The sequence below is a fragment of the Plectropomus leopardus genome, chromosome 15 (genome assembly GCF_026936395.1).
Source record: "Plectropomus leopardus strain MGB_pleo_1.0 chromosome 15, ASM2693639v1, whole genome shotgun sequence".
Taxonomy (NCBI): domain Eukaryota; kingdom Metazoa; phylum Chordata; class Actinopteri; order Perciformes; family Serranidae; genus Plectropomus; species Plectropomus leopardus.
The window spans coordinates 17,273,226-17,297,124 of NC_142190.1; the positions used below are offsets into that span (position 1 = coordinate 17,273,226).

The following is a 23,899-nucleotide window of genomic DNA, read 5'->3' on the forward strand; positions in this document are numbered from 1 at the left end:
AAACCCACAGTATATACCGTAAACAGTTGTGTGTTTTTATTTGCTCCCTTCTCACTGTCCTGCAGGACAGAGGAGGCAAAGAATGGTTCTGTGACCCAATTTTCCTCAGTTTGGCTCCCTTGTGGAATACTAAGTGAGAATATGGGCTGAAATGACAAAGCTCAGTTACAACAGTATGGGTGGCAGATTTTTTTTGCTGAACAGTCAGAGAGAGAGAGCCGAGAGAGAAAGAGAGAAATGAAAAAGAGGGAGACTGGAGATTCAGGTTCCTCCTCTCATCCCAGAAATAGCAGGCATTTGATTGCTGATGGGGCTTTTGGCCAGGCTGCTGATAAGCCATACAGTCTGCTCTTTAACTGAGTGTGAGGCTATCTAACATAATAGGACAAAATAATGGAAATGCCAGAACAAAGATAGGTATAGGGGCAGAGATAGTGGGGTTGTAATGGTTTGGGGGTGCTTGTTCTGGCGTGAATTTGGGCAACGGACACCTTAGAAAATGTGGTCAGTGCTTTCAACTGCTAACACTGATTTTGATTGATCATCTCTGCCTTGCAGCATAAGAATAGTGGAGAAAAATGCCATTTCAGCAGCCACTACAAAATATCCTATGGCTCAGTGCAGCTTATATCTGATTACTGGGCAGGGAGGCATATTAGAAAGGCTTTGTTGCTGCATTGTTTTGAAAAACTTGATAACCTTCACTCATCTGCAAACAGTAAACAAATACAAAAAATATGTGGTTAACACCACTATCTGATAGCGTGTGATGTGTTAAAGTAATCCTGGTAATGCTGATGTCACCTGAGACAAAATGTATAAATGCATGAAGGTGATCACTCAGAGCCGAAAAATAGTACTTTACAACTATTTAATATTATCTTTCCTTTGGTGTTATATCATCCTGAAATGACACAATACAAAACATTTTGCTTGATTGCAGCTGATTTGAGGTGTAATGACGAAGATGTAATGACTGGGAATTATGCAGCGTGTTGCATTTGTGTTTATTGTTATGTGTCATTTCGTTTTCAAGCTGGGAACACACAAACAAACACTCCTAACCCACTGTGGAAACACATCAAACATTTAAGAAATGACTTTCACACATTACATTCACACATGTTGCCATTAGAATTCTGACGAAAGACTGTCTACATTAGGATTTGTCCAGATTATAGCCATAAAAATCAAACATGACTGATGTAGTTGTGACAGCTTATGAGGTTCAGCGAAGGCACAAAAGAATGACTCCTCATTCTCATGCAGAGGGCAAAAAAATACAAGGCAACTGTCTGTGACCTTCACTGTCTTTTTAGACAAGATTTACTACATTTTAATCATATGTCAGTCCGGGGTGATGTCATATACCCTTTAATATAAAGGGATGGCATGACAGCACCCCAAAACTGAGATCTTGATTGCCCCCTGTTGGCTGGGAGCAGTATAGGTCATAAACCCCACCACCTTCATGTTAGTAGATGGGACGCAGGCCAAAGTAAAAGACCAAAGGGGGTTGTCCCCTGCAACCCCCCAAAATCTGAGACCATAAATATAGATAAATAAAGAATAACTATCAGCTTTTAATTGACACAATAAAAAATAAAAAGAGGCGTTGAAATTTACATAGGTGTTTTATTTCATTTCATATAATAAAACTGTGGGTAAAACGTTTAAAGCAATTTAAATCACAATAACCTGAGAATGAGATTATTTAAAAAAAAAAACAACAACAACAAAAAAATCACACAAACACACATCATAATTTCCATCATTTAACCCCTTTGAGCGGGCCTACAGTAATATTATCATTTATTAAACTCTTCTCCTTTGTGTATTATTGCCATCTCATCTGGTGATACTCCACTCAAAGTCAATATTTATGATTTGAAGTGAAGCAAAAAGATCTTATTTTATCACTAACACCAGTTGCTTGTCAAACACTGCTTTGGTGTCACCATCACCCACCCTAAAGCAGGAGTGCATTTTGCCATTTTTGGGGTGGGTGATGCTCTTAAGTCATTGATCAAATTGATTTATGTTGCTACCATTAATGCAACTGTCTGTGTTGACTCACTAACTCTCATCTCTCATTTTGGCTGTAGTTCCTACTATCGTTCAATCTCAAACTCTTTATCCGTCTACCGTATTTTTTCCCTCTGTTTTGACAAAGAAAAACATGAAAGCGTCATTTACCCTCATACAGTACAACATGTTGGGCTACAAAAGGTTTTATTCTCTCTGGTGAATAAAGAGGGGAGATAGGAACAGGGCAACCTTCCCAGCAGATGAAATGAAAAGCAAAATGTTTGCATCATTTTAATTAAACTGATAACTCTGTCGTGGAACCCGGTTTTATCAGGAGGATGGACGCAGATGCAAACAAAAAAGTGATTATGCATTTGTGTTATCGCAAGCCATGTTCACTGCACACAGTAATTGTATTTTATGATTTTGTGCCCACTGCACAATTCATAATTCCCCTTTCCAATGATGGCTTATGTTTCCTAGTAGTGCTTCGAAACGCCCCACCAAGAACACTTTGGATTAGAGCAATATTGCCGCTGAGACAATTGTGACAAACCCATAGCACATCGGGGCACACAGTCACTCACAGCTACACACTCTCATTCACTCACTCACTCTCCCTGCCAGACATGGGTGTCAGCCAAACAGTGCTATTTGCTGGAGCAGGACTGGCACTTCTCCAGACCATGGGGGTAGCAGGCTTGGCAACGCAGATCACTGATGGACTCATTGAAGCGGTTCGCCAGCATGGACAGCTTGCTACCGTGACACAGAGAGCAGGGAGCGCAGCCCGAACCGCCACAATGCTGGCAGCTGTCGGCCTCCTGGAAACAGAAGAAACACATTAGAAGGGAGAAGAGGAGGAGGAAGATGAGGTGAAAGAGAAGAGTTGTAAGGTTAAGCAAAGGGTAAAAAAAAGGGAAGAAGAGGTTGTAAAGGGTGAGAAAGACAAGGAACATGTGGATAGTGAACTAAGAAGGGAAGCTGGGAGTTTTTTCAGGCATATCTATGATATATATAATTCTTGTTTCAAATGCATCAATAATACATAATAAACCCTTTTTTACATTACAATGTGTTACAAAAATACATATTTCAACCGTTCAAAGCTCAAAGCTGATTAACTTACAACACTTTCAGCCAGTTCATAAAGAATGACAATTAACACAGCTATCTAGTTTAACAGGCCGGCCTGCTGGCAGACACTGAACAACCTTAACAACACGGCGGATTTTTCCAAAGTTATTTATAATTCAATGCCTTTGTTAAGTATCTGTGTTGTGGTATATGTACAGCCAGCTGGTCATTGCAACTAAATTTACAACAAAGACCAGCTGCCTGTAGAGTATCGATGACACGAGGGGTGGAAACTAACAGAAGATGTAAATCTTTAAAATCTGGATGTTGTTAATCAGGAGAACATTTTTTTTCAGTGAAAAGTTTGCACAGCAAAGGCTTGTGGATTTTCCTGAGTAACCAGGATATTGTTGTTGACGTTGAGCTTAAATATTTCAGTGCCCCAAACTAAATGCCATTCACGTCAGACCCTTTAGGATTTCCTCTGGGAGTCTCAAAGTAAAGTAGAGGACAGAGATAGACTGCTTAGCAATGCATGCTCGAGTGCTTCAGCGGAAGATGCTCTATGAATCTAAAAGACATGTTTTGAAATCTTGTTAAACAATTTTATTAAAAAAGCACACAAAAAAAGAAAGTGGCTGAAAATAGGCAAGATATGATTGAGTTTGGATAATCATTTCTCTGGTTACAGCACTGGAAACACTTTGACTTAAATAGTTAGTAACCACCGGACCACCACTGTAAAAACCTATCCAGCAAGCTTAAGCCCACCAGCAAACAACGCAGCTGTAATGCTCCACACCACCCTTGCTAAATTTTTCAGCAAATATACTTTACCGCAAGATTTTTCTTTTAATGAAAGTTGATGACTTAGAATTTTAGAGCATGCAAGCCTACATCAGTTCAAGCTGCAACTACGATTCAGTCAAACACATACACGTGGTTAGGGGTTTTTTTTAAAAAAAACCAAAAAAAAAACCAAAAAAACATCATGGAGTGGCTGAACATTCATGCAGAAAGCAAACAGTGGAGTCCTGGGTGGAAGTTCCAGGTTTGTTGGACCCATCCACCTCCCTCCTGCCCACCCTATAGTGACTTTCCAGCTCCTGACTTTTTTCAAATAGCATTTCCAACTGATGCTGCCATGCAGCATATCATACTGCTGCAAAAGGTGGCTTTTTGGCGTCAGTGTCTAATGCCAAAATCACTGCCCAAGCAGCAGTATTTGATGACTTGAAAATGAAAATGAGAACAGCCTGGAAAAGCAGTAATATCTGGGTAAAAAGCAAATGATTTTCTTGCCACTATATGAAGAAAAGCAGCGATGAAAAAACAACTGCTTTTTGCGTCGCAATTCTGGGAAAACAGCAATGTCTCAGTTAAAAAACAAAAAAATCCCAATTTTCATTCCTTAACATACACTGGCAAAACAAAAATGAGTTACTTCAAAACACCCACCTATGGTGTTTAAAAAGCCACTGGAATCACAGCAATGTCTGGCTAAATTGAATGCCTTTGCTACGGTCCTGACAAAAACTAGGAAATCAGACCACATTACTCCAGTTCTAAAATCCTTACACATGGTATATCACTCAGAGAATAGATTTCAAAATCATGCTGCCTGTCTATAAATTACTCTGTGGCTCAGCGCCCAAATATATCGATGAAATGCTTGCATATGAACCTTTTAGGACTCTTAGGACATCTGGGGCTGACCTACTGACCGGCCCAAGAGTTAGAGCAAAACATGGTGACGCAGCGTTATGTTATCATTCAGCACAAACCTGGAAAAATCCCAGATGATGTTACACAAGCCCCAACTCCAACCACTTTTAAGTTGAAGCTAAAAACGTTCATTTTTTATCACTGCTTACTCCCCCTTGGTTATGACTTATTCTTAAACTTGACTTTAAACCATTTTGAATAATCTTTTTATCTTTCAACCTCTTGTCTGCTATTTTTAATGACTTTTTTAATGTAAATCATTTAGTAATTAATTTGTCTTGTATACCTTATCACTTCACTCTGTCATTATAAATGCATAGCCTTTATTATGTTTTGCATTTTATTTCTCTATAAAGCACTTTGAATTGTCCTGCTGTAAATAGAGCTGCCTTCCCTTGCCTTGCCTAAATTACAAGAGTTTTTTATTCTTTCCTTTTTTTGGAAATCTTGAACAGTGGTCTTAAGTTTGGCAGTCATCCTGATGTGATAACATGTCATCAACTATTGCCTCCACCCTCAGAAGACAACGTCAACTTATATATTATGTCACTTTACAAACCTTGATGTGACACATGCAAACATGTCTGTGATTTGAAGGAATGTATAATGCCAACATTATTTCTGGTGACAGCTCTAAATATAGGTCCAGATTGGGAAAACGGTTGCAAAATTATATGTACAATGTTTAAACCTAAGCCTGTGTTAGAAATAAAGAAACAAAGCCAGTGAAAAATTAAATACCTTGGAGTTTGGGCAACAAAAGCAAAGATGATGAAGAAAAGAAACTAACAAAGAGGAGTGAGATTGCCAAATAATGAAAAAAGAAAAAAGCTGAGAATGAACTTTTTTTTTTTTTTACTAGAGGCAGAGAAAATGAGAAAATAACGAGAGAGGTGAGAAAAGAATGGAGGGGGTGAAGGGAAGAGAACAGTAATCAGCCAAGGAGGTGATAGGGAGGGGATAATAGCGAGCTGGGTATCCTTGCGGGCTGGCAAGTGGCAGGCAAATGCTGCAAGGGCAGAGTAAAACTGTGGACTCATCAGTATGTGTTCACAGTTGACAGATAACACCGGGACAATGGGGTGGTGGCTGTTGCAGCAGAAGGAGGGGACTACAAGAAAAAATAAGAGAAGGGGCACAAATAAGGTGGCAGTTACAAGGAAACACAGAGGGGATTGTGGGATGAGAATAAACACCCCTCTGTGAACAGTTTCAAATTACAACAATATGGCTGAACAGACGATCCTGCAGTTATGCTCTTGAAAGCGCAGATAAAGTGAAGAAAGAAGACATATGCAGAGATACAGAGAGAAGGGAGGGACATGGTGAGACAGAATACCAAGAAACAGGATGATAAAAATCCCAACCACACCACTGAGAATAATTTGGCCATGGATCATTACCTTGGACTCTGAGTCGCTGATCTGTTTCTCCTCCTCCTCCCCATCTGGTGTAGCGAGAGCTTTAACCCTCCTCCTGCTCCCCCTCTCCCTGGCCTTTGGGTACCCCTCCAAGTCCAGAGGAGGCACTGTGTGGTGCCGTAACGCCTCAGGCTTCCTCGGTGGTGCCCTGATGATGCGCAGATTGCTGGTGTAGATGATTATCTTGCCAAAGTCCAACACTGAGGACTGAAGGAGACCAAAAATGTCAAATAACCCTATATCAGGTAATATCAACAACAGCTGATTGAGTATTTTAAGCTTGAAATACTGCAACAGCCATGAGCTTAACCTGTTGTTTGTGTTGTTGTCATGGAGAAGAAGCCAGTCTTAGGTCAGGGTTATAACTGTAGCTAATTCAGAAGGTTTTGTTGGTGCAGCTGAGAAAAAAACATGGCACCATAGTTCATGAATTACTGAGCTGGGCCATAACAGAATCTTATCTGTGATTGGATGTTTCATGCTAAAATCCACCTTGGGAATTGTACTTAGCTTGTACTTTTAAGTTTTTATCAAAGGACAAAATATTTTTTGACACTGTTTTTTTTTTTGCACTGATGATTTAACAGTGAGAATTTCGTGCCGATCCAAGCTGTATAAGTGTTTCAAGTGTGAGTCATTCAGCATTGTCTATGAGGAAAGTGAATCCGAAAAATGAATATTTTGGGGGGAAAAATTAAACAGATCCATATCGGCAAGGCTGAATTTTTCATTGCCAGTGACTCACTTTGCTAATCCCTGACATTTCTGACTTTTCAAACTAAGTTTCTGGCCTATCTTGGAAACTTTTTAAAACTATCTGATAGGTTGCATTTTTCAAAGATTCATCAATGAAAATCAGATCAGTGAATCTCCCTTATTATGAAAACAGACAGAGAAAGCAAAGAACCCATAGAGAGAGGAACTCATTAGTTCTTCTACATTAGGGTTGCTCCTGACCACTGTGCAATACTTTCAATAAATGTCCCAAAATATAAACTAAATCCAGATTGCTGTTTTCAGCTGATAAATGCGATAAATACAGGCCTTGGTCACTAGGGCCAAGCGTGCCTTTGTTAATAAGATAAAAGAATGAAACTGACACTAAGCCAGCAGGCGATGTAGCTGACCTCCCTCTCCGCCTGCTGCACTAATGAAGCCACTGCCACAGTAACGGTGGCTTATTCCTTTCAGAAGAACAATTTTGTAGCCGTTGTTCAACTTTAATTGTTGTACAATTTTCACAGAACAGCATGCAGTTGGTGCTTTAATTACCCAAGGATTGTCTATTTTAAGTCTCAATTGCTTGTTCTGTTCTAAGATGTATGAATTAATTATTAAATTGCTCTGCGTTGGCTGGTAATTGTGTATGTGTTTATTTTGGCGTGTCTGTTTGCTTTTCAGCATATGTAGTGTTGCAATGCTCTGTGGGGTTTGAAAAATAAATACTAACTCTTCCAAGGAGCTGCGAAACTTTCTTATTATAATTCCCTTTATGTAAGTATATCCAAAGAGATATTTCAAAGTGATCGTGCTCCAAAATTAGTAGCTTACTATTCAAAAGGTGTCAGAAACACTGAATATCATAATTTTAACGTGCTGACTTTTTCTCTTTGAAATAAGAGACAATAATTCTAAACTTCACATCCATATTCAAGTATATGCTGAACTAACAATATTTCTGGTGCTGCATAACCATTTTTTCTTTCTTTTATACCAAACTGTTGTTTATGGCATTTTAAAGTAAACTTTTTCTATGACTGACATTTTAATTAACATTCAGCAAAATCTGATTATTTTTGATTCCAGTTAGTTTACACTGCACTGGAGAATAAATCAAGACAATTAAGATAGGACTCAGTACTTGACATTCAGACAGACAATACTGACACTGCAAGTGGGAAATTTAATCTAAGATGATCTTGATTAATATCAAAATTTAGCAAAATAGAAAACAAGCAGCATTGCTTACATTGGCATCTCCCTCTGCTTCCTCAGCCTGGCCTGTAGCAGGCTTGTAGCTCCCCATTCCTCTGTACACATTTATTCTCTGGGCAATGAGTCCTGTTGGAGGATAGACACCTGCGTACAGTACGAAACATGTTGTCAGGATAGATCAAGACCTTGTACCAGAGATTTGGGACTCATGTTCACGTTTCATACATTAGCAGCACATATTTTGCATGTGCTTGCCTGAATTTTGTCTGAAAGTTGTGATAGGTTCTGAGATGACAGCCTACAATGACATATGACATAGGTTTTCTACATGACGAACTGAGATTGCCTGGGGACTGCCCATTGTTCCAATACCTCAAATTTCCAAAGACCAGTTAGTCTGAAAAATTCCCCATTGGACTAAAAATCAATTGCTCTGACAGCCTGTAATACCAAAAAAACGCCAATCACTTGAAGTCCCGTTTCTCCAAAAATACCCACTCCTTGCAGTTAGACATCCCAATCACCAGAAAAAAAACATGCTGGCACTGCACATTTTTTATTCTATAAACATGGACATGGACATGTTACATTTGTCAACAACACTGTTGTCAATGTGTGGTTAGGTTTAGGCATAAAAACTACTTGGTAGAGAAAGTATCATATTTTGGCTGAAAACATGTTTGTTAGCACAAAAGTCGCTGAAAAAGCAGGAGTGGGTCTGTGAATAACACCAAGGATCTATGGCTCATGCACTGCTGAGAAATACTGTAAAGCGTAAGTAAAAACATATGGGATCAGTGGCTAAATGTTGGAAAGAAACTTCCTTTTGCATACATGTACAATGCCAACATTTATTCTGACAATTGGGTTGTGAATTCTCACTAGAAACAAAAAAAACAAGCAAAAAACAAATAAATAAATATCGACATACAAATAAATGGGCATACAGGACCAGTCGCCAGGCAAACAGCTGAGGCACCAGGAAGTAACTGGTCCAAGCCAAGAAATAGTTTTGACACATAATCCCCTGTCAAACAGCTAATGGTAATTCTTACGCTTAAGTTTTTGTACAGATAAAACAAATGATATATAACATGTTAATTAGTGGGCAGAGACAGGCTAGACCTCCCCCAATCATCCAATCATCATGCAAAGTGAATAAGTGTATTTCCTCAAAGTGTCAAACTATTCCATTAAATAAACACCACTGATTAATTCAAACAATCATTTGAGAAGGAAATTCATTCTCACTACAGTTTAGAAAATGAATTATATCTCAAGCATAGAAAGATAGCTCAGTGTTTGAGCATTTCATTTCATCTTTGAAATTGGTAGCTTTCCAAGTTCAAACTTTGCCTGACCTCCCCTGGTGCATGCTGCTATCATTTCCTGTATATTTACTGCCAACACAGTGGACTGTAATAACATTTGCACTTGGAGCTGGCAGTCCGACTAAGATAAAATTGAGCTGATTCCTATCATCACTTCAGAGAAAATGTAGTCTTACACAACTGGATAGGAAATACATGTTTCATCTCAGTGTGTTCTCTATCAGTTAAAAATGACTGAAAAACACAACGTAATCCTATAACAAGCCACAACAATTGCAGATCACAATGTGATCAGAGCACATAGGTGGGTTATAGAACCAGTATTTGTGTAGCCTCGAGATGTTCCCCATCATCATCACAAAGATTGCCATAACGTCAGCATTTGAGATGTTTGTGAGCACACATGCAGTTTTACACACACAAATACAAACACACAGTATCAGTCATGTACAGCTGTTATACTACTAAGAAAGTGTGGCACATGCTCAGGAAAACATTCCCAAACAATTTCATGGAAACCACCCCAACGCAAAGGCTGGAGTACCATAAATAACTGTAATATACACATCTTGTTGGTCTCCCTGGTTACTGGCTTACAGCCCACACAAAGTGCGCTTACATGAAGTAAAACACAATGGTAGTGTGTTACACAGTGATAAATACCCACCCGGTTGGTCCCCATGAGTATCCTCAAACCCACAGAGCTGCTCCACCTCCAGGTGGCTGGGGGGGATCTTGCGGTGAACAAAGCTGTGCGGGTATTTCTCCTCTGGACTGTCCAGCTCCTGACCATCCTCGTACACGTGCTTCAGCACCCGGCCACTGTAGGATGACGCCAGCTTGAACCTCACCTGTGGTTTTTAGTTGAGATGACATGTTTTCACTTTACTTCCCTCAAGGTTTTATATGTCAAAAAGATGCATGTTAACTGCTGCTTAGAGACTAATTTGCATAGCTTGTTTGCACAGAAAGAAGATTTATGAGTAGAGAAAAGCTGCTGTTTGATCAAACAAGAGGAGCGCATACAAACATTTCTGTGTCAACATACAAGCTAATCATTTTCCCTTCTCAGCTTGTAGTTTGACAACAGATGCAGATAGAAGCTGAACCTTCAAGCACACCAGCTTCAGCTAGTTGTGTGCTATACTTAGAGCAATATGCCACTGATATTAAAGAAACAAGATAAAAAAAACAAAAAACATTTGGAACAGAAAGCTTAGTAATAACCTCAATAGACTTTCACTCAAAACAGTGCTTTCATTTATTAAAGTACTTTAAAACACATGAATCTGACAAAAAGCGATCTGTTAATAACTCACCTTTCTGGGCTTGGTGCCTTCATAGCGCTGATTCAGTTTTCTCTGGAGTTCCTCCATGGTGGCCGATTGAGGAGGGGACGCCGAGGGAGCGTCAGTCCATCCAAGGAGCTTCTTAGCTGGGGCGAACTGACATCAGCTGGACACTGTGGTGCCTGGTGCGATAAAAGAATATACCAACAAATGGATAAAAGAATGGATTGATACACGGCTTGATTGAAGCACAGGGTACAAGAGCCCGACCGAAGAGCTGCGAGTGAGGGGTGGGTGGATGACTAGATAAGATAAAGCGCTCTGCGCTGCCTGTCCTGCCTTCTGAGTTTGTCTGTACCTGCTGTTTTAAGGGACCACCTTTCTGGCTCCCCGTGCTAAATTATTCAAAGCGAGATCGTGTGTACAAAAGGGGTGGTGGAGAAACCAGAAGCTCCGTCATCAAATAATTATGATCACCAGAATAGAAGGTAGTTGGAGCCTGTGTGGAGCACTGTGTGTTTGTGTGTGTAAGGGAAAGAAAGAGAGAGTGAAGCTATGTGTGTGTGGGAGTTGTTAAATAGTTGTAGGACAGCCTGTCTTTGGACTGGAGCCGAGTGCATCCAGAATCCCGAAAAGTAAACATGACATTTGATGTATGTTGCTGTCACTAAAAACGTTTACCTTTATCATAGCAGTTTTGAGTATTATCACAATGATATAACACCTTGTTTTTAGTGTCCTCTCTCTTTGTCTGTTTGTCAGAAAGATAACAGAAAAACAGCTGGCTCGATGATTATGAAACTTGATGGAAGGGTGTACAAATTGCCTATAACCCATTCAATTTTGGATCAGATCCGAATCACGGGACAGATACAGGAGTTACTTCTTAATTTTGTTAATATTAGGAGATAGGGCATTTGGCCTTAGGGAAGGTCTTCGCTTTCTAAATTTCTTTGTAGTTTTTACATGTGCTACTGTAATGGATGTGTCAAAGTTGAGCACCAAAATTTCAGTCTTATTTCATTACTCAGTGGAGTCTGAGTCAGACTCTTTGAAAGTCTAACTTAAAGAAGTATCTGTTACAGTCGGTCTCAGATAAAATATGAAAAAAAAATCCTCCAGCAGGCAACGCTCAGGGAGCTCCTCTAGAAGCTAAGAAGATTCAAAAACATATCAAACAGACTCATATCACAAATGCAAGTCCTTTGGATGACGCAGACAACATGAGAAAGTTTCTTCAGTCCAAATATTAAACTGAGGAGAACCACACCAAAACTCGAAACCAAAACTGTAACTCACAATATTTTGTGGATCTGCCCGTTATTGGAAAGATGCTATCAAATTATTTAGAAAAGAGACTGGATATGCTGATTTTGTGGATCATACTTTTGTTTAAGGTTTATATTCACGTTTAGGCAATACTATACAGCTCATAGCGTCTGTGCTGTAACTCCTGTAGTCACCCTCTGTCTGAGATGGCTCTGTTTAGAGGCTGTCACTTTACATCCCCTGTCCCAAAGAAGCCCAGTGTGCTGTGTTTGGTCAGCATTTTATGAATCTCTGGAGTCTTCCATTAAGATCCTCCAACACAACTAGACATGTTGCAGCAATAATATGGTCCAAAACGGAGAAAAAAAAACAATATCAGCGACCAAGATGCTTTCCTGATGTGAGCATGTAGCTACACAGACACTAGAAATGCACTTGGAATGAAGAATGACAGGAATAGCGACACTTTCTCTTGCGAAAAATCACCAATAAAAGCTTCTTAACACATGTTCTAGGAGGAATAAGATCCAAAAATGTGGGAGAAATTGATGACATTCCCAACTAAGCATTTTCCCCTGATGTTAGCATGTAACTTCATGTAGCAGTGTAGGCTACATAATGTAAACATTTGCTAATGTGCCAGGAGAAGATGACCATGCATAGAAATCTGGCAAACAATGGCATCACACTGTGGCCAGAGTAGAAAAAAAAATGCAATAATCAGAATGGTTTGATGCCTGAGCTTTTTGTTCAGAGCAATTACAAACATTTAGCTTATTATTTTAAACTTATACTTAAATACCGAAAAGCATATAAGTTCCCTTTTAAAGTCAAATTCAACATGTCATGATATTTACAAGATGCTCTTTGACAGCCAAAGTATTAGGCGAGAATAGCTTAATAAGAATTAACATGAAATATTTAAAGGTGTAAGAAAATATATTTAAAACTTGGGTTTGTTTTTTTTTTCAAACTCAGTAAAACTATGATTGAATTTACAAAATATTTCAAATTAAGAAAATCCTTGAAAGTTTACAATAAAACTTTTTTCTTCTCCTAATCCTACAGTGTAATTACTTGAACTGGTGATTATAATTAGTGTTTTAACATAATCACCATGTGCTAAGTGTTTTCTTGCCTAGTAGCCTGTAATTGCTTTAATTATTTGGTAATGTATAATTATTCTGTATTTAACTTTAAATTAACCACTGCTTAGTGTGACTAATAGTAAGGGTTGTCATGCATTTGACACAGTGTAAAGACCTATGGTTTGGTACAGTAATAATAATCTTCAGACATGAAAAATGTGAGCCTATAAGTCACCGTACAATTATGAACAGACCCAAACTGATAGCCACTTGAGAGAAAGTTAGAGCCAATTCAAGTGATAGTAAATTATCATCACATTCAAAATTGTGAAATTTGTGTTTTATTAGCATAATTTACCTGCAAACATACTATCAAACTGACGGAAATAACAAATGTCCTCTGTGAAGACAAATTATGTAGTAATCACCATCAACTTCTTTCTTTCTTTCTTTTATTTATTTATTGGTACCAGGGGGTCATTTTTTATTTTAAAGGTGCTGGGGACAAAGTTAGGCACACAAAAGGGCTCCAGTTTCCCTGACAAAAGATAGAACAACTCTGCCATGTTCTTTTCATAATTTTGGTTTGTCCTCTTCATGAAATGGATAGTTATAGGAAAAAATGTTTTTACAGCAAAAAGGTTATGAAATTGATCAATTTTTGACTCACCCAATAGGATAAGATATTAGTTTTCTGACTTCAAAAAGTGGAGGGGTAGCACCAAAGCACCAGCACCAAAATCACTCATTATTAACCACTAAATATCAGTAGTTTATCAGCATGACTAGACATCTGTTTATCAAACTGTTCATGATTAAAGTTGTTGCAGTGAGCTGTACATTACATTTAAATAACTTCGACTCAAAACTCACATATTACAGTTATATGAAAATGAAGACTGCATTAATAACTAACCCCCTAACCCTGTGTTAGTCACACCTTACTGTATCAACTTATGTTTTACTGTACAGCTCCCTGATTTGAAATTGTATATACAATGTGTGAAGCAGTACGATGTCGATAAAGCTCCTCAGCAACCCCCCGAATTCTACAAAATGGCTCACAAGTGTCAAATAGTGTGTGAGATTAGTTATCTATATTCCAAATAAAGCAATAACAGACTAATCATAGGCCTTTGATTTGTCTTATTTGATGTTCTCATCATATAAAAGTATCACTCACATCTCTAATTTTGTTCTTTGTCATTTCCAGAATTGGCCTGTCTGATTCTTATTAAGCCTAATAGGGTGTGATTCATGCTGTCAGCATCCTTTTAAGCCTCATTTTATCACTAGTTTGGCGACTAATTTAAGATTTCAATCACATCTGGGAGTGCCAGTTTTGAAGTCTACATCACTTTCTCCCAAGTCAGTGTAAGGTCACATCCTGGCACCATGTGTCGGATCAGTGCACGTGTGTGTGTGTGTGTGTGTGTGTGTGTGTGTGTGTGTGTGTATGTGTGTGTGTTTGTGTGTGTGCATGCGCATCTGAATTTTGTTTGTGTAAAATGTATGCATGGTCCAATCCATAATGCATATACAGCACTTGAATTATTCAATTTACAGGGTTTGGAAAGTATTATCTATATTCTGAAACTGCTGATGGCAGTGGCAACTTTTTTTCGGCATCTTCAAGAGGCCATTTTATAGAACAAACACTAATCTAACAAATGGATGCCATTAGCCCCATGCATGTCAATATCAATCATACAATTATCCTTACAGATGACTGTTATTAAGCTGAGAGGGAACGGATGGTTTAAAAAGAGAGAAGGAGGAGAGAGAGACCCGTCTCTTGTCTCTTCCCTGACCGAGAGTCGGCTTAATCAGATTGCAGAACAAGCAAGTATGGCCACTCAAGCGAGAAATTGTTTTGGGTGCATCGCAGTGAAGGAATCGTTTAATGTGCCAGGATTCTCACTGCTTTCGCTTTAAATGATTGCCAGTGTAAATCTGTCTCTGTGTCTCCACATTAACAGTTCATGTATATTCTATCATCCCCATTATCTTCCCTAAACACAATATGCAATATTAGCTTCATTGCTCAGGTACAGTACATGCTCTCTAGCTATAGATCTCCATCTAATCAATTTTCAGTGCTCTGACGGTACAGATCGAAACTGAGAAATAATAGTTTTGGTTTTCACTGTGCTAGTTGATAATGCATTTGGACCCGAGTGCGCAGAGACAAGCCTCATTGAGCTGCAAATTTAAACCCAAATGGAAGTTTATTCCCGCAGGTGGCCTGATGCAACCTCGATGTGCCAACTGTTGCGGATGAGTAAATTAAAATCGAAACTCTATCTTATGCTGTATCCATGAACCAGGTATGATGAGTGCAGGCTGGCTGCTCAGCTCTAAATCTTTTTAATCTACTTCTGGTTGTTTACGCCTCAAACCCTCCGCAGCTAACACATCTTACCTTACCCTGGCACCAGTAGATGTTCATTATTGGAGTCAATTTGCGTATAAAGGAGCATGTTTGTGTGTTGATTATTTCCCCCAAGTCTCTTCATGGGGGCAGCATACATCTGTGCCACCCATTTTTGTAATGTACTCTCTGTTGTACTCTCCCTTTTCTGTCTATGTCAACCTCTTTTCTCTGAACGTTTGCCCTGTGTAAGTAAAAAAAAAAAAAAAAGTAAGCGAAACTCACTTTAAAAAGACACCTACTCATTATTTTGTCTGTGCTATTTCTGACACCCTCCTAAGGGAAATAGTATTGACTGGCTCTCATATCAGTAACACCTATTTTCAGGCAACAATGGAACAGAGATCAGTCACACTGTTTAAAACTCTCCATAGCGGTCATCAGCTTAAAGGCCTGTGGGAGGCAGATTTTTGGGAAAAGGCAGAATTATTCTGAGTGTCATACAAGGAGTTTCTAATGATGAACTGTCCCCTCAGGTCAATGGCGGGGTGGTAATGATCACCTGGAGTTTTGCCATTTTAAATGGAAACCACTGCTATTCTACACCCTCTCTCTCTTCCTCTGCCCATTTCAGGACCAAACTCAGATTATACTTTTTGACTCTCTTGCTGTGCCCTCGGGTGGCTCAAAGGCAGGAGTGAAGAGGAATATGAGAGGAAGAGGGAGGTAGGGAGACAGAGATAGAAGAAGGGAGAAAGTAAAAAGCTGGAATTAAAGATGGATGGCACTATGAGAGGGAACCAAGGGGAGATAAGGGAGGAGCGATGAAGCTACAAATGAATGTGAAAGACCATATTTGTCTTAAATCATATCTGAAGACACTAATGTCACATCCTCTCTAAAGGTTAAAGACAAAAAAAGAGAAACGACCACTAGCTCAGACAATGTATTAGGGCTGTGGTTCATCTAATTGTCAAGAGTCTTTCTCACCAGAGTTTTATTACCAGTGTTACAGCTATAACCAAATGGAATATAATTATCCACATGTTCTTCATGCAGCGCGCCCAAGTTTTTCAGCTGTTCGAAGATGAAGATATAAGATATTTTTAGCATAACTGAAATCAAGCCATTGTGCAGACAGTTTTTTGTTTTCTCTTTTTTCTCAATTAACTTCATAATAATGCGATAAGGGACATTCAACAAGTACTCACAAATAACAAAATGCATAGTTTGTCCCTGCCCAGTTATCTGAAGAAAAAGTTGGTATTGTGAGTGTCTGCAAACCATGAATATGGAACATTTACACATTTCATACATATTATATTAAAATTTAGAAAGAGATGGAGAGACTGACCATTGTACGAGATCAACAACAGCAAAACCGGTTATGTTTTAACAAGTCAATGCTTTTTTCATCACCTTCTCAGGCTACAATCGTGGATGTTTGATAGTGACCTGTCAGTGTTTCTCCTGCAACTTTTTAGGCTCTAAACTTGGGTGTTTTATAGCAATCCATCCATGTTTTTCCAGGAGCTTTTAAGGGTCCAAACATGGGTGTTTTACAGCGACCTGTCGACGTTTTTCCACAGCTTTTTAGGATTCAAACCTGGGTGTTTCACAGTAACCTGTCAGTGTGTTTCTATTTGCTTTTTAGGCTCCAGGGTTTTTTAAGCTATGAGAGTCTGAGGAGTTTGCAGTAAAAAATGCCTTGGCACTAAGTACTGTACAACTTTATACAGTGTTTACTGTCTGAAAAGCTTAAGTAGAGATTCTACATTATGTCATAAAGGGAAACAAAAGAGCATTGATTTCTAAAAAGGTCCAACAAGTCTAGCTTAAAAACTGCCACTACCTACACTTTTTTGATACTACACTTAAAGCCAAAAATGTTTTCGAAATCAAAAGTGACACTTTTTTTTTTTTAACAAAAAAGACTATGAGGAGATGTTGCTACAATTTTAAAGTGATCTGACCTGGAAATGCTAAATTAAACCTGCCCAGGACTAAATCGCGTAAAATATCACCCCACTACAAAAAGCATCTCAAGTAACTCTAATACAGTTAAATAAAACTCTGATAAAACACAAGTTGTCCAAGTTTAAAAAGGCACTTAAATGATGACAAAGCAGAGACCTTCAACACTGAATTAGATTAGACTGTCATTTAAAAAAATCTGTTCCACAGCAGCAATGTTTTAAATAGAACTACTAATGCATTTAAACTTCATTATCTTAATTACAGTGTCTATCAAATGATAGATGTTGCAAGTCACAGTCAAGTTAATATTTAATATTTCACTGGGACTGATTTTCTATCTCATTTTAATTAGCTGTATGGTGGTGGTGATGGTGTTCGGCTCACATGAAACCTCAAGTGCACGCAGAAACTTGCGGCTGGGATGTTACACAGACTTTCACCTTTGACCTCTAAACCCCACTCTAATTTCAACTTCAGAAAAAAAGTGTCTTCATGCGTGACTGTCTCCAATAACTGCAAGCCCAGAAATGAGGACAGCAGAGGGGGAATCTTGGCAGGGAAGTGGAAGGAATCAGCAGTTATTCAAACTATGTGCAGAAGTAGGATTTTGTTGCAATGATTAGGACATCTTCAAATGTTGTTTGATTTGAGACTGTAGTTAGATTGTGTGAAAATAAATCCAAGTTGGCCAAGAGTTGTGGCTATTGTATTTATCGTATCTATTGCATTTTTGTACAGAGTATTGTCTGTTTTAATGTATTACACCATTAACCTTTTTCTGTATCCTTAATAAAGTTGTTTTTTGCTATTGAGATTGTTTTTAAAGAACGCCAACAGAACTATTGAAGCCCTGAGAGAAAAGCAGGAAAAAAATAATAAATCCGGTGATCCATTTAAATCGTAAATCTAAATCGTTTTCTTTCTTTCTTTCAACCTTGAAAAAACTTTCACACAATATATGCATCTTGTGTTTCTAGTGCATGGTGAAATTAGAAGTCACCTGAGAGAGAACATAATTGCTTTTAGTCCTACCTCAAACATGAGGCAGTGGTGCACTTCAGCCTCATATAGCGGACATAAATGTAGTAAAAACAAACTCCTAAAAAAATTATCCCAAAAAAAAAAAAAATCTTTTGAAACCTGTTTTCAAAAGAAAACAGGTTTCAAGTGTTTTTCCCCACTTGTTTCACAGTTTAACAAAAAGAAAACAATTTAGATCAGGCTTAGAAAATTGATCACCAGTTTTTTTCCCCCTCATTTGGGGCTTCCATACAGAACAGAAGCTAAGATGAAGATTTTACCAAAGACCTCTGCTGTTGTGAAACCTGCAGTGCAGTTCAAATAGCAGTCATTTGCCCCTAGCAGGGCTGAAAAACATGAAATGCTCTTTGGGTACTTTTTAAAAACAAACTGAAGGAGCAGTAGGGTCATAGTTGCTAATTTGTGCATTGAACATTTTGAAGATTGCCCCAATAATTGCTACTACTTCACTGCACTTCTCCCGCACAAACCCAACAAAAAAGCTCAAGTGGAAGGGAAGAAAGAAAATAGAAAGCTTCCATCCATGATCATTCATGTGAGGGCTGACAGGGGGATACAGATGCAGAAAACCTACTCTCATAGACCAGATCTTAATTGTGACTCTAATCACAAAATCACATCATGAAAGCTCAGTGAAGGTCGTAGAAGCGAAGAGGAGGACAGAGAAAGCACCAAGAATGGAGATTGAGAATCCCACTCTTCACCAAAGGCCTTCTAGTGAGACTTTTACACGGCTAGACTGTTGGAACGTCCAGCCCAAATTCGTAAGTCACAAGGAATCAACGAGATCACTGCTGTATCATTTTACAGACAACCGACAGGACTCCCTCAGAGAGGAGAACTGCAGTTGGGTATGTTATCACATGTGACAGCTGTGGGGAGCGCCACATCAGTGAAACAGCAACAGACCAAATGAACTGACTGAGGTCATGTGACGACGACTGAACCATCTCTATGACAACTAAGCAAACTCTATGTGCAACTTCGACAAAGAAAACAGTTTCTAAAAATAAAGAGGGAAATTGTTCTATCCAAATGATAGATGTGTATTTATTCAGTAGTGACAAGGATTATTTTTATCATTCTGTTCCAAACCACCACGCTGTTATCATGTCACAACGTATCAGGCAAACTTGAGTCTCATTAGCATAATAAAGGAATTCAGAGACCGAAGCATAATCCATCACTGTTGAACCTGGGTCTTAAAATTTCACATTATTTCTGTAGGCCAATTTAGATCATTTTTGGAGGCAATGCAAATATCTCAATTGGCATAAACCTTAAACTGCTAGGGTAGTTAGAATTTAATCAGACAGTACATTTAGGCAGAGCCAAAAATCTATTTAAATATTTGAAATACTATTTGATAAAAGGATCAGTGAAGAGGCCACTCCTTGCAAGATCTGGTGGCCTTTTTGAATATTTTGCCTAAACCAACAACAACTTTTTGTTTAAAAAAATAAAACCCTCTGCATGGAGGTTATCCTGGCAGCCTGGTCTCAATCACACAGTGTCAAAATAGGGCACTTGGGCACCATTTAGTGTCTGTTTGAGATACACTGGGCTTTCCACCAAGTCCAGTGTAAATCCATCTGCAATGGTATTACACTGTCAGAGCATACAAAGCAACAGACATAACTTAAAGAGCATGACAGTCCTCTCAGGATAGGTGGAACATGGATGGGTCCAAAAAACACTGAACAATGACCCAGGAGAGCGGTATTCAAGACCAAAACCGATAAATTTGGTTTGGCACTCGAAGCTGGGTGTTTTTTTTCCCCATCACCTGCCATTCTGGTCGTGCTTGTGGCATTAAAAACCCAGTGTTTTTTAGTGACATCCAAAATCTTTTCCTAACCACAACCAAGTCTTTTTAATGTCTAAACCTAACTGCTGACCCATTCTGCATGAACATACAATGCAAAATGCTACTCCCGGCATAACATTAGTCACACCAAACACATTTTCATCCCAAGTCACTTCCACATCTACATATTACGCTCTAGGTTTTCTTCTGTCTATTCTTGTCGTTCGGGGATGCCCCTACTGTGATGTAAACGAATGCACATGGTGGGATTACGCTTCATTTGGTTGCCACGTGCAACAAAAGCACATGTCAACCAATGCTGGGACGTCAGCAAACGCACATGCTGGCACAGATGATAAGGTTTAGACAACTAGGGCATGGATGATTAGCTTTAGAGAAAAAGGCACATGGTAAGGTGTAGAAATAAAACATATTGAGACAGGAAGCATACACCAGACTCGCACATGAAAGTCTGGGGTTTGTTTGACTCATCCACCGCCCCTTCTGCCCGCCCTATAGGCAACTTCATGCTCCGTATAATACATCATTGCCAGGAGTGTTTCAACCTGATGCTGTCCAGGGGTTTATCATGCCAACATGACAGGTTCCACCTGGCCAGGTTCTCAATGCCCTCTGTCCATGTATCATGCTGCTGCAGCAGGTGCCTCCCAGTGTATAATAACAATGCTTATAGGTTGGTCCAGCTGTGTTCTCAGCTGATGACATCCGGTAATATATCATGCGACATGACAGGTGGCTTTTGGCATCGGGATCTTATGCCGAAAGCACTGCAAAAACAACACTATTTGATGACTTCAGAATGAGAGCGGGATGTAATGCCAGACGCTTTTGCCTAGGCGGCAAAATATGAGTATGAATGAGATAACGTTGAAGCCCGGCAGTTGATACTGTATCTAAGGCTGCAGCAATATCAGTTACAAGTTGATTAATGTACCAGTAATTAAAAATAATGTTTTATGTCTTTGCCTACCATAAAATTTAAGCATCATAGGAAATAAACAGCATGCCTTGAACGTGTTTCTGACCCATCAGATTACTTGCCCACCCTCTAATGAGAAAATGACTCAGATTAGCCTTATACAGGGGAAAAAAATCCAATAGTACATTTGGGAAAAAATCAGAGAGGACTGATAATTCTTTGGCTGATAACTACGGACTAACTAACAATATTGATTCATACAGCAACCTGAGCTGACTGAGTTGCACACAAGACCAACATTTGCAAGAGGGGAGGAAATGATGGACTTGCAAGGTCAAGTTAATTTGATCCTCCTCAGTTGAATGCGTTCTTGTTTTATGCTGTTTGAGAAACCAGAGTTTTGCTATTTGTTTCCCCAAAAAATTAACTTGTTTTTGGCTTTAAGAGGAGGCCCTTATTTCAAGAGGGTCCTATTGCATGGCAAAGAGAGAAATCACTGTGGCAGATGTCACTCGAGAAGAGGGAGTTTACTCTAGAGTGAAATCAAATAAACAGCCAATCCTTAATCCAATATAAACACAGTGATGGCTAACAGAGAGAGAGAGAGAGAAAGAGAGAGAGATTAGAACAGATGTCCAGCATGCATAGATTGTAATACCAGAGGAGATATCTGCACCTGTACATATTGATATTATAACATCATAAATAAATACTTGCTGAAGAAATATCATTTTTTAATTTTCTCATTGTGGATGACATTTAATCTTGTATGTCTCTGACTATAGATACTTTTCATCATGGCAGCTGGTGAGTAAACCCAAAGCTATGTGTTGAAGTGGCTTGGAAAGAGCCCCCATTCTTTGCTCTTTTACTAAACTACAGCAGTATTTGACTTAGCTTGCTTCATAAACATCATAGGAGATTATTATTTGATCTTTGAGATGAGTCAATCTGTTTCATAGTGTTTCACATCTATTTGTAAATCCTTTACTAAATTTGAGTTGGTGTCACACATAGGTTACTGAAACTTCTAATTAATTAAAGTTAAACTGAAGATGTATGAAATCCGGTTGCACAATTGAAACTTTTTTTTAAAGATTTTTTGGCCTTTATTGGACAGAACAGCTAAACGTGAAAGGGGGAGAGACAGGGAGGGAATGACATGCAGCAAAAGGGCCAAGGGTGGAATCAAACCTGTGGCTGCTGGATTCAGCCTTTGTACATGGGGCACCGATTCTACCAGATGAGCTAGTGGGCACCCCCAGAATTAGTTCTTCAAGACTGTCTTAAAATAATGCATGCCCAAATGTGCAGTAAAAGTCTTCCTGGGCACCACAATCATTATTCTCATCTACATTGACCACAGAGATCCCTTCCTAATGTGATTTTAACAGCTGTGCAAAAAGCACAAAGTTCAAGAATTCAACAAAAACATTGACACCAAAAAGTACATCACTGATGCTTAAAATGTTTGAGTTAGCAACAATATAACACATCTAGTGTCTTTTTCTTCATCTGTTCTTGAATGTACTGAAGTGAGCGACAGCTGTACAAGCTGTACCCATGTATGACATTCGGCACAAGAACTCTCAGCACACTACACAGCATGAGCAAAATAACCTTAATAATATGTCCCGTAGATCAAAGAGATCGTACTCAGCACTATGAAGTCCATCGCATGAACGGTTGTTCAGAAAATCAAACGACAGACATACCAACATGTTCTCATTCCAAGTCATCACATATTGCTGCTTCGTCAGTGGACCTCAGCGTCTTTATATTACACTCTAGGTAACCCTCTTTATCTGCTGTTGACATTCTGGGATGCCGCTACAAGTGCTGGGATGTTGACAAATGCACATGATGGGATTACACTGCAAAAGCACTTGGTTATGGTTAGGCAACAAAAGCACATGGCAAAATAGCCAGAGCTTCAACAAAAGCACATGCTTAGTATAAGGCATCAAATTCATGGATGGTTAGGTTAAGGCAAAAAAGACACATGGTTAGGTACAGAAAAAACCCCATCACATTCAGATGGGGAGCAAACACTGGAATCCTGCATGCAAGTCTGGGGTTTGTTGGAAAGGTGGCTTTTGGCCTTGAGATCTTACACTGAAATCACCGCAGAGGCGTTGATATTTGATGACTCTGCAATGAGAACAGAGTCCTTCCGTTTTAGTCAATGTTAGTCAAAATTCAGGGAAACAGAAAGAGTAAGTTTTGCACAAAAGATGAAGTTCAAGTCTCTACAAACAGCTGCATCTGGCTCCTAGTGAAGAGATCCATATGAGAAGAAGAACTACACAATATATATCAGAAACTAATTGACTTAGATACTTAACGCTTCACACCTTTTGAAGAACCTTCTCTCTATTGCCATACATTGCCTACTATAACAAGTCTGCAAAGTTCTGGAAATGTACTTTGTGATTATGCAATTTTCACAAATGAATTCCCTAAGGTGTACCATTTGTTTCTCACCCTCACTGTCTTTCCCAATCTCTCTTTTCCCCTTTCCCATCCAGCATTATAATTGGTCTAATAATGGTGTAGATGACAGCTTGTGGCTGGGGCTCTATTCTCAGTGTATTCAGTCT

The 23,899-nt window shown here is 39.0% G+C and overlaps 1 protein-coding gene across 2 annotated transcripts in view; it reads right to left on the minus strand.

Moving 5' to 3' along the window:
• Positions 1–1,638: 1,638 nt before the first annotated feature.
• grxcr2 (glutaredoxin and cysteine rich domain containing 2) overlaps positions 1,639–23,899 on the minus strand; it is a 28,204-nt gene continuing 5,943 nt past the window's right edge. For both annotated transcript variants that reach the window (XM_042499986.2, XM_088088757.1), the window contains 5 exons: positions 10,837–10,988; positions 10,185–10,368; positions 8,221–8,330; positions 6,234–6,458; positions 1,639–2,852 (listed from right to left, as the gene is read on the minus strand). In XM_042499986.2, the coding sequence (XP_042355920.1) occupies positions 2,679–2,852; positions 6,234–6,458; positions 8,221–8,330; positions 10,185–10,368; positions 10,837–10,893 (750 nt within the window). In that variant the 5' untranslated portion in view covers positions 10,894–10,988 and the 3' untranslated portion in view covers positions 1,639–2,678. The remainder of the gene's footprint in view (positions 2,853–6,233; positions 6,459–8,220; positions 8,331–10,184; positions 10,369–10,836; positions 10,989–23,899) is intronic.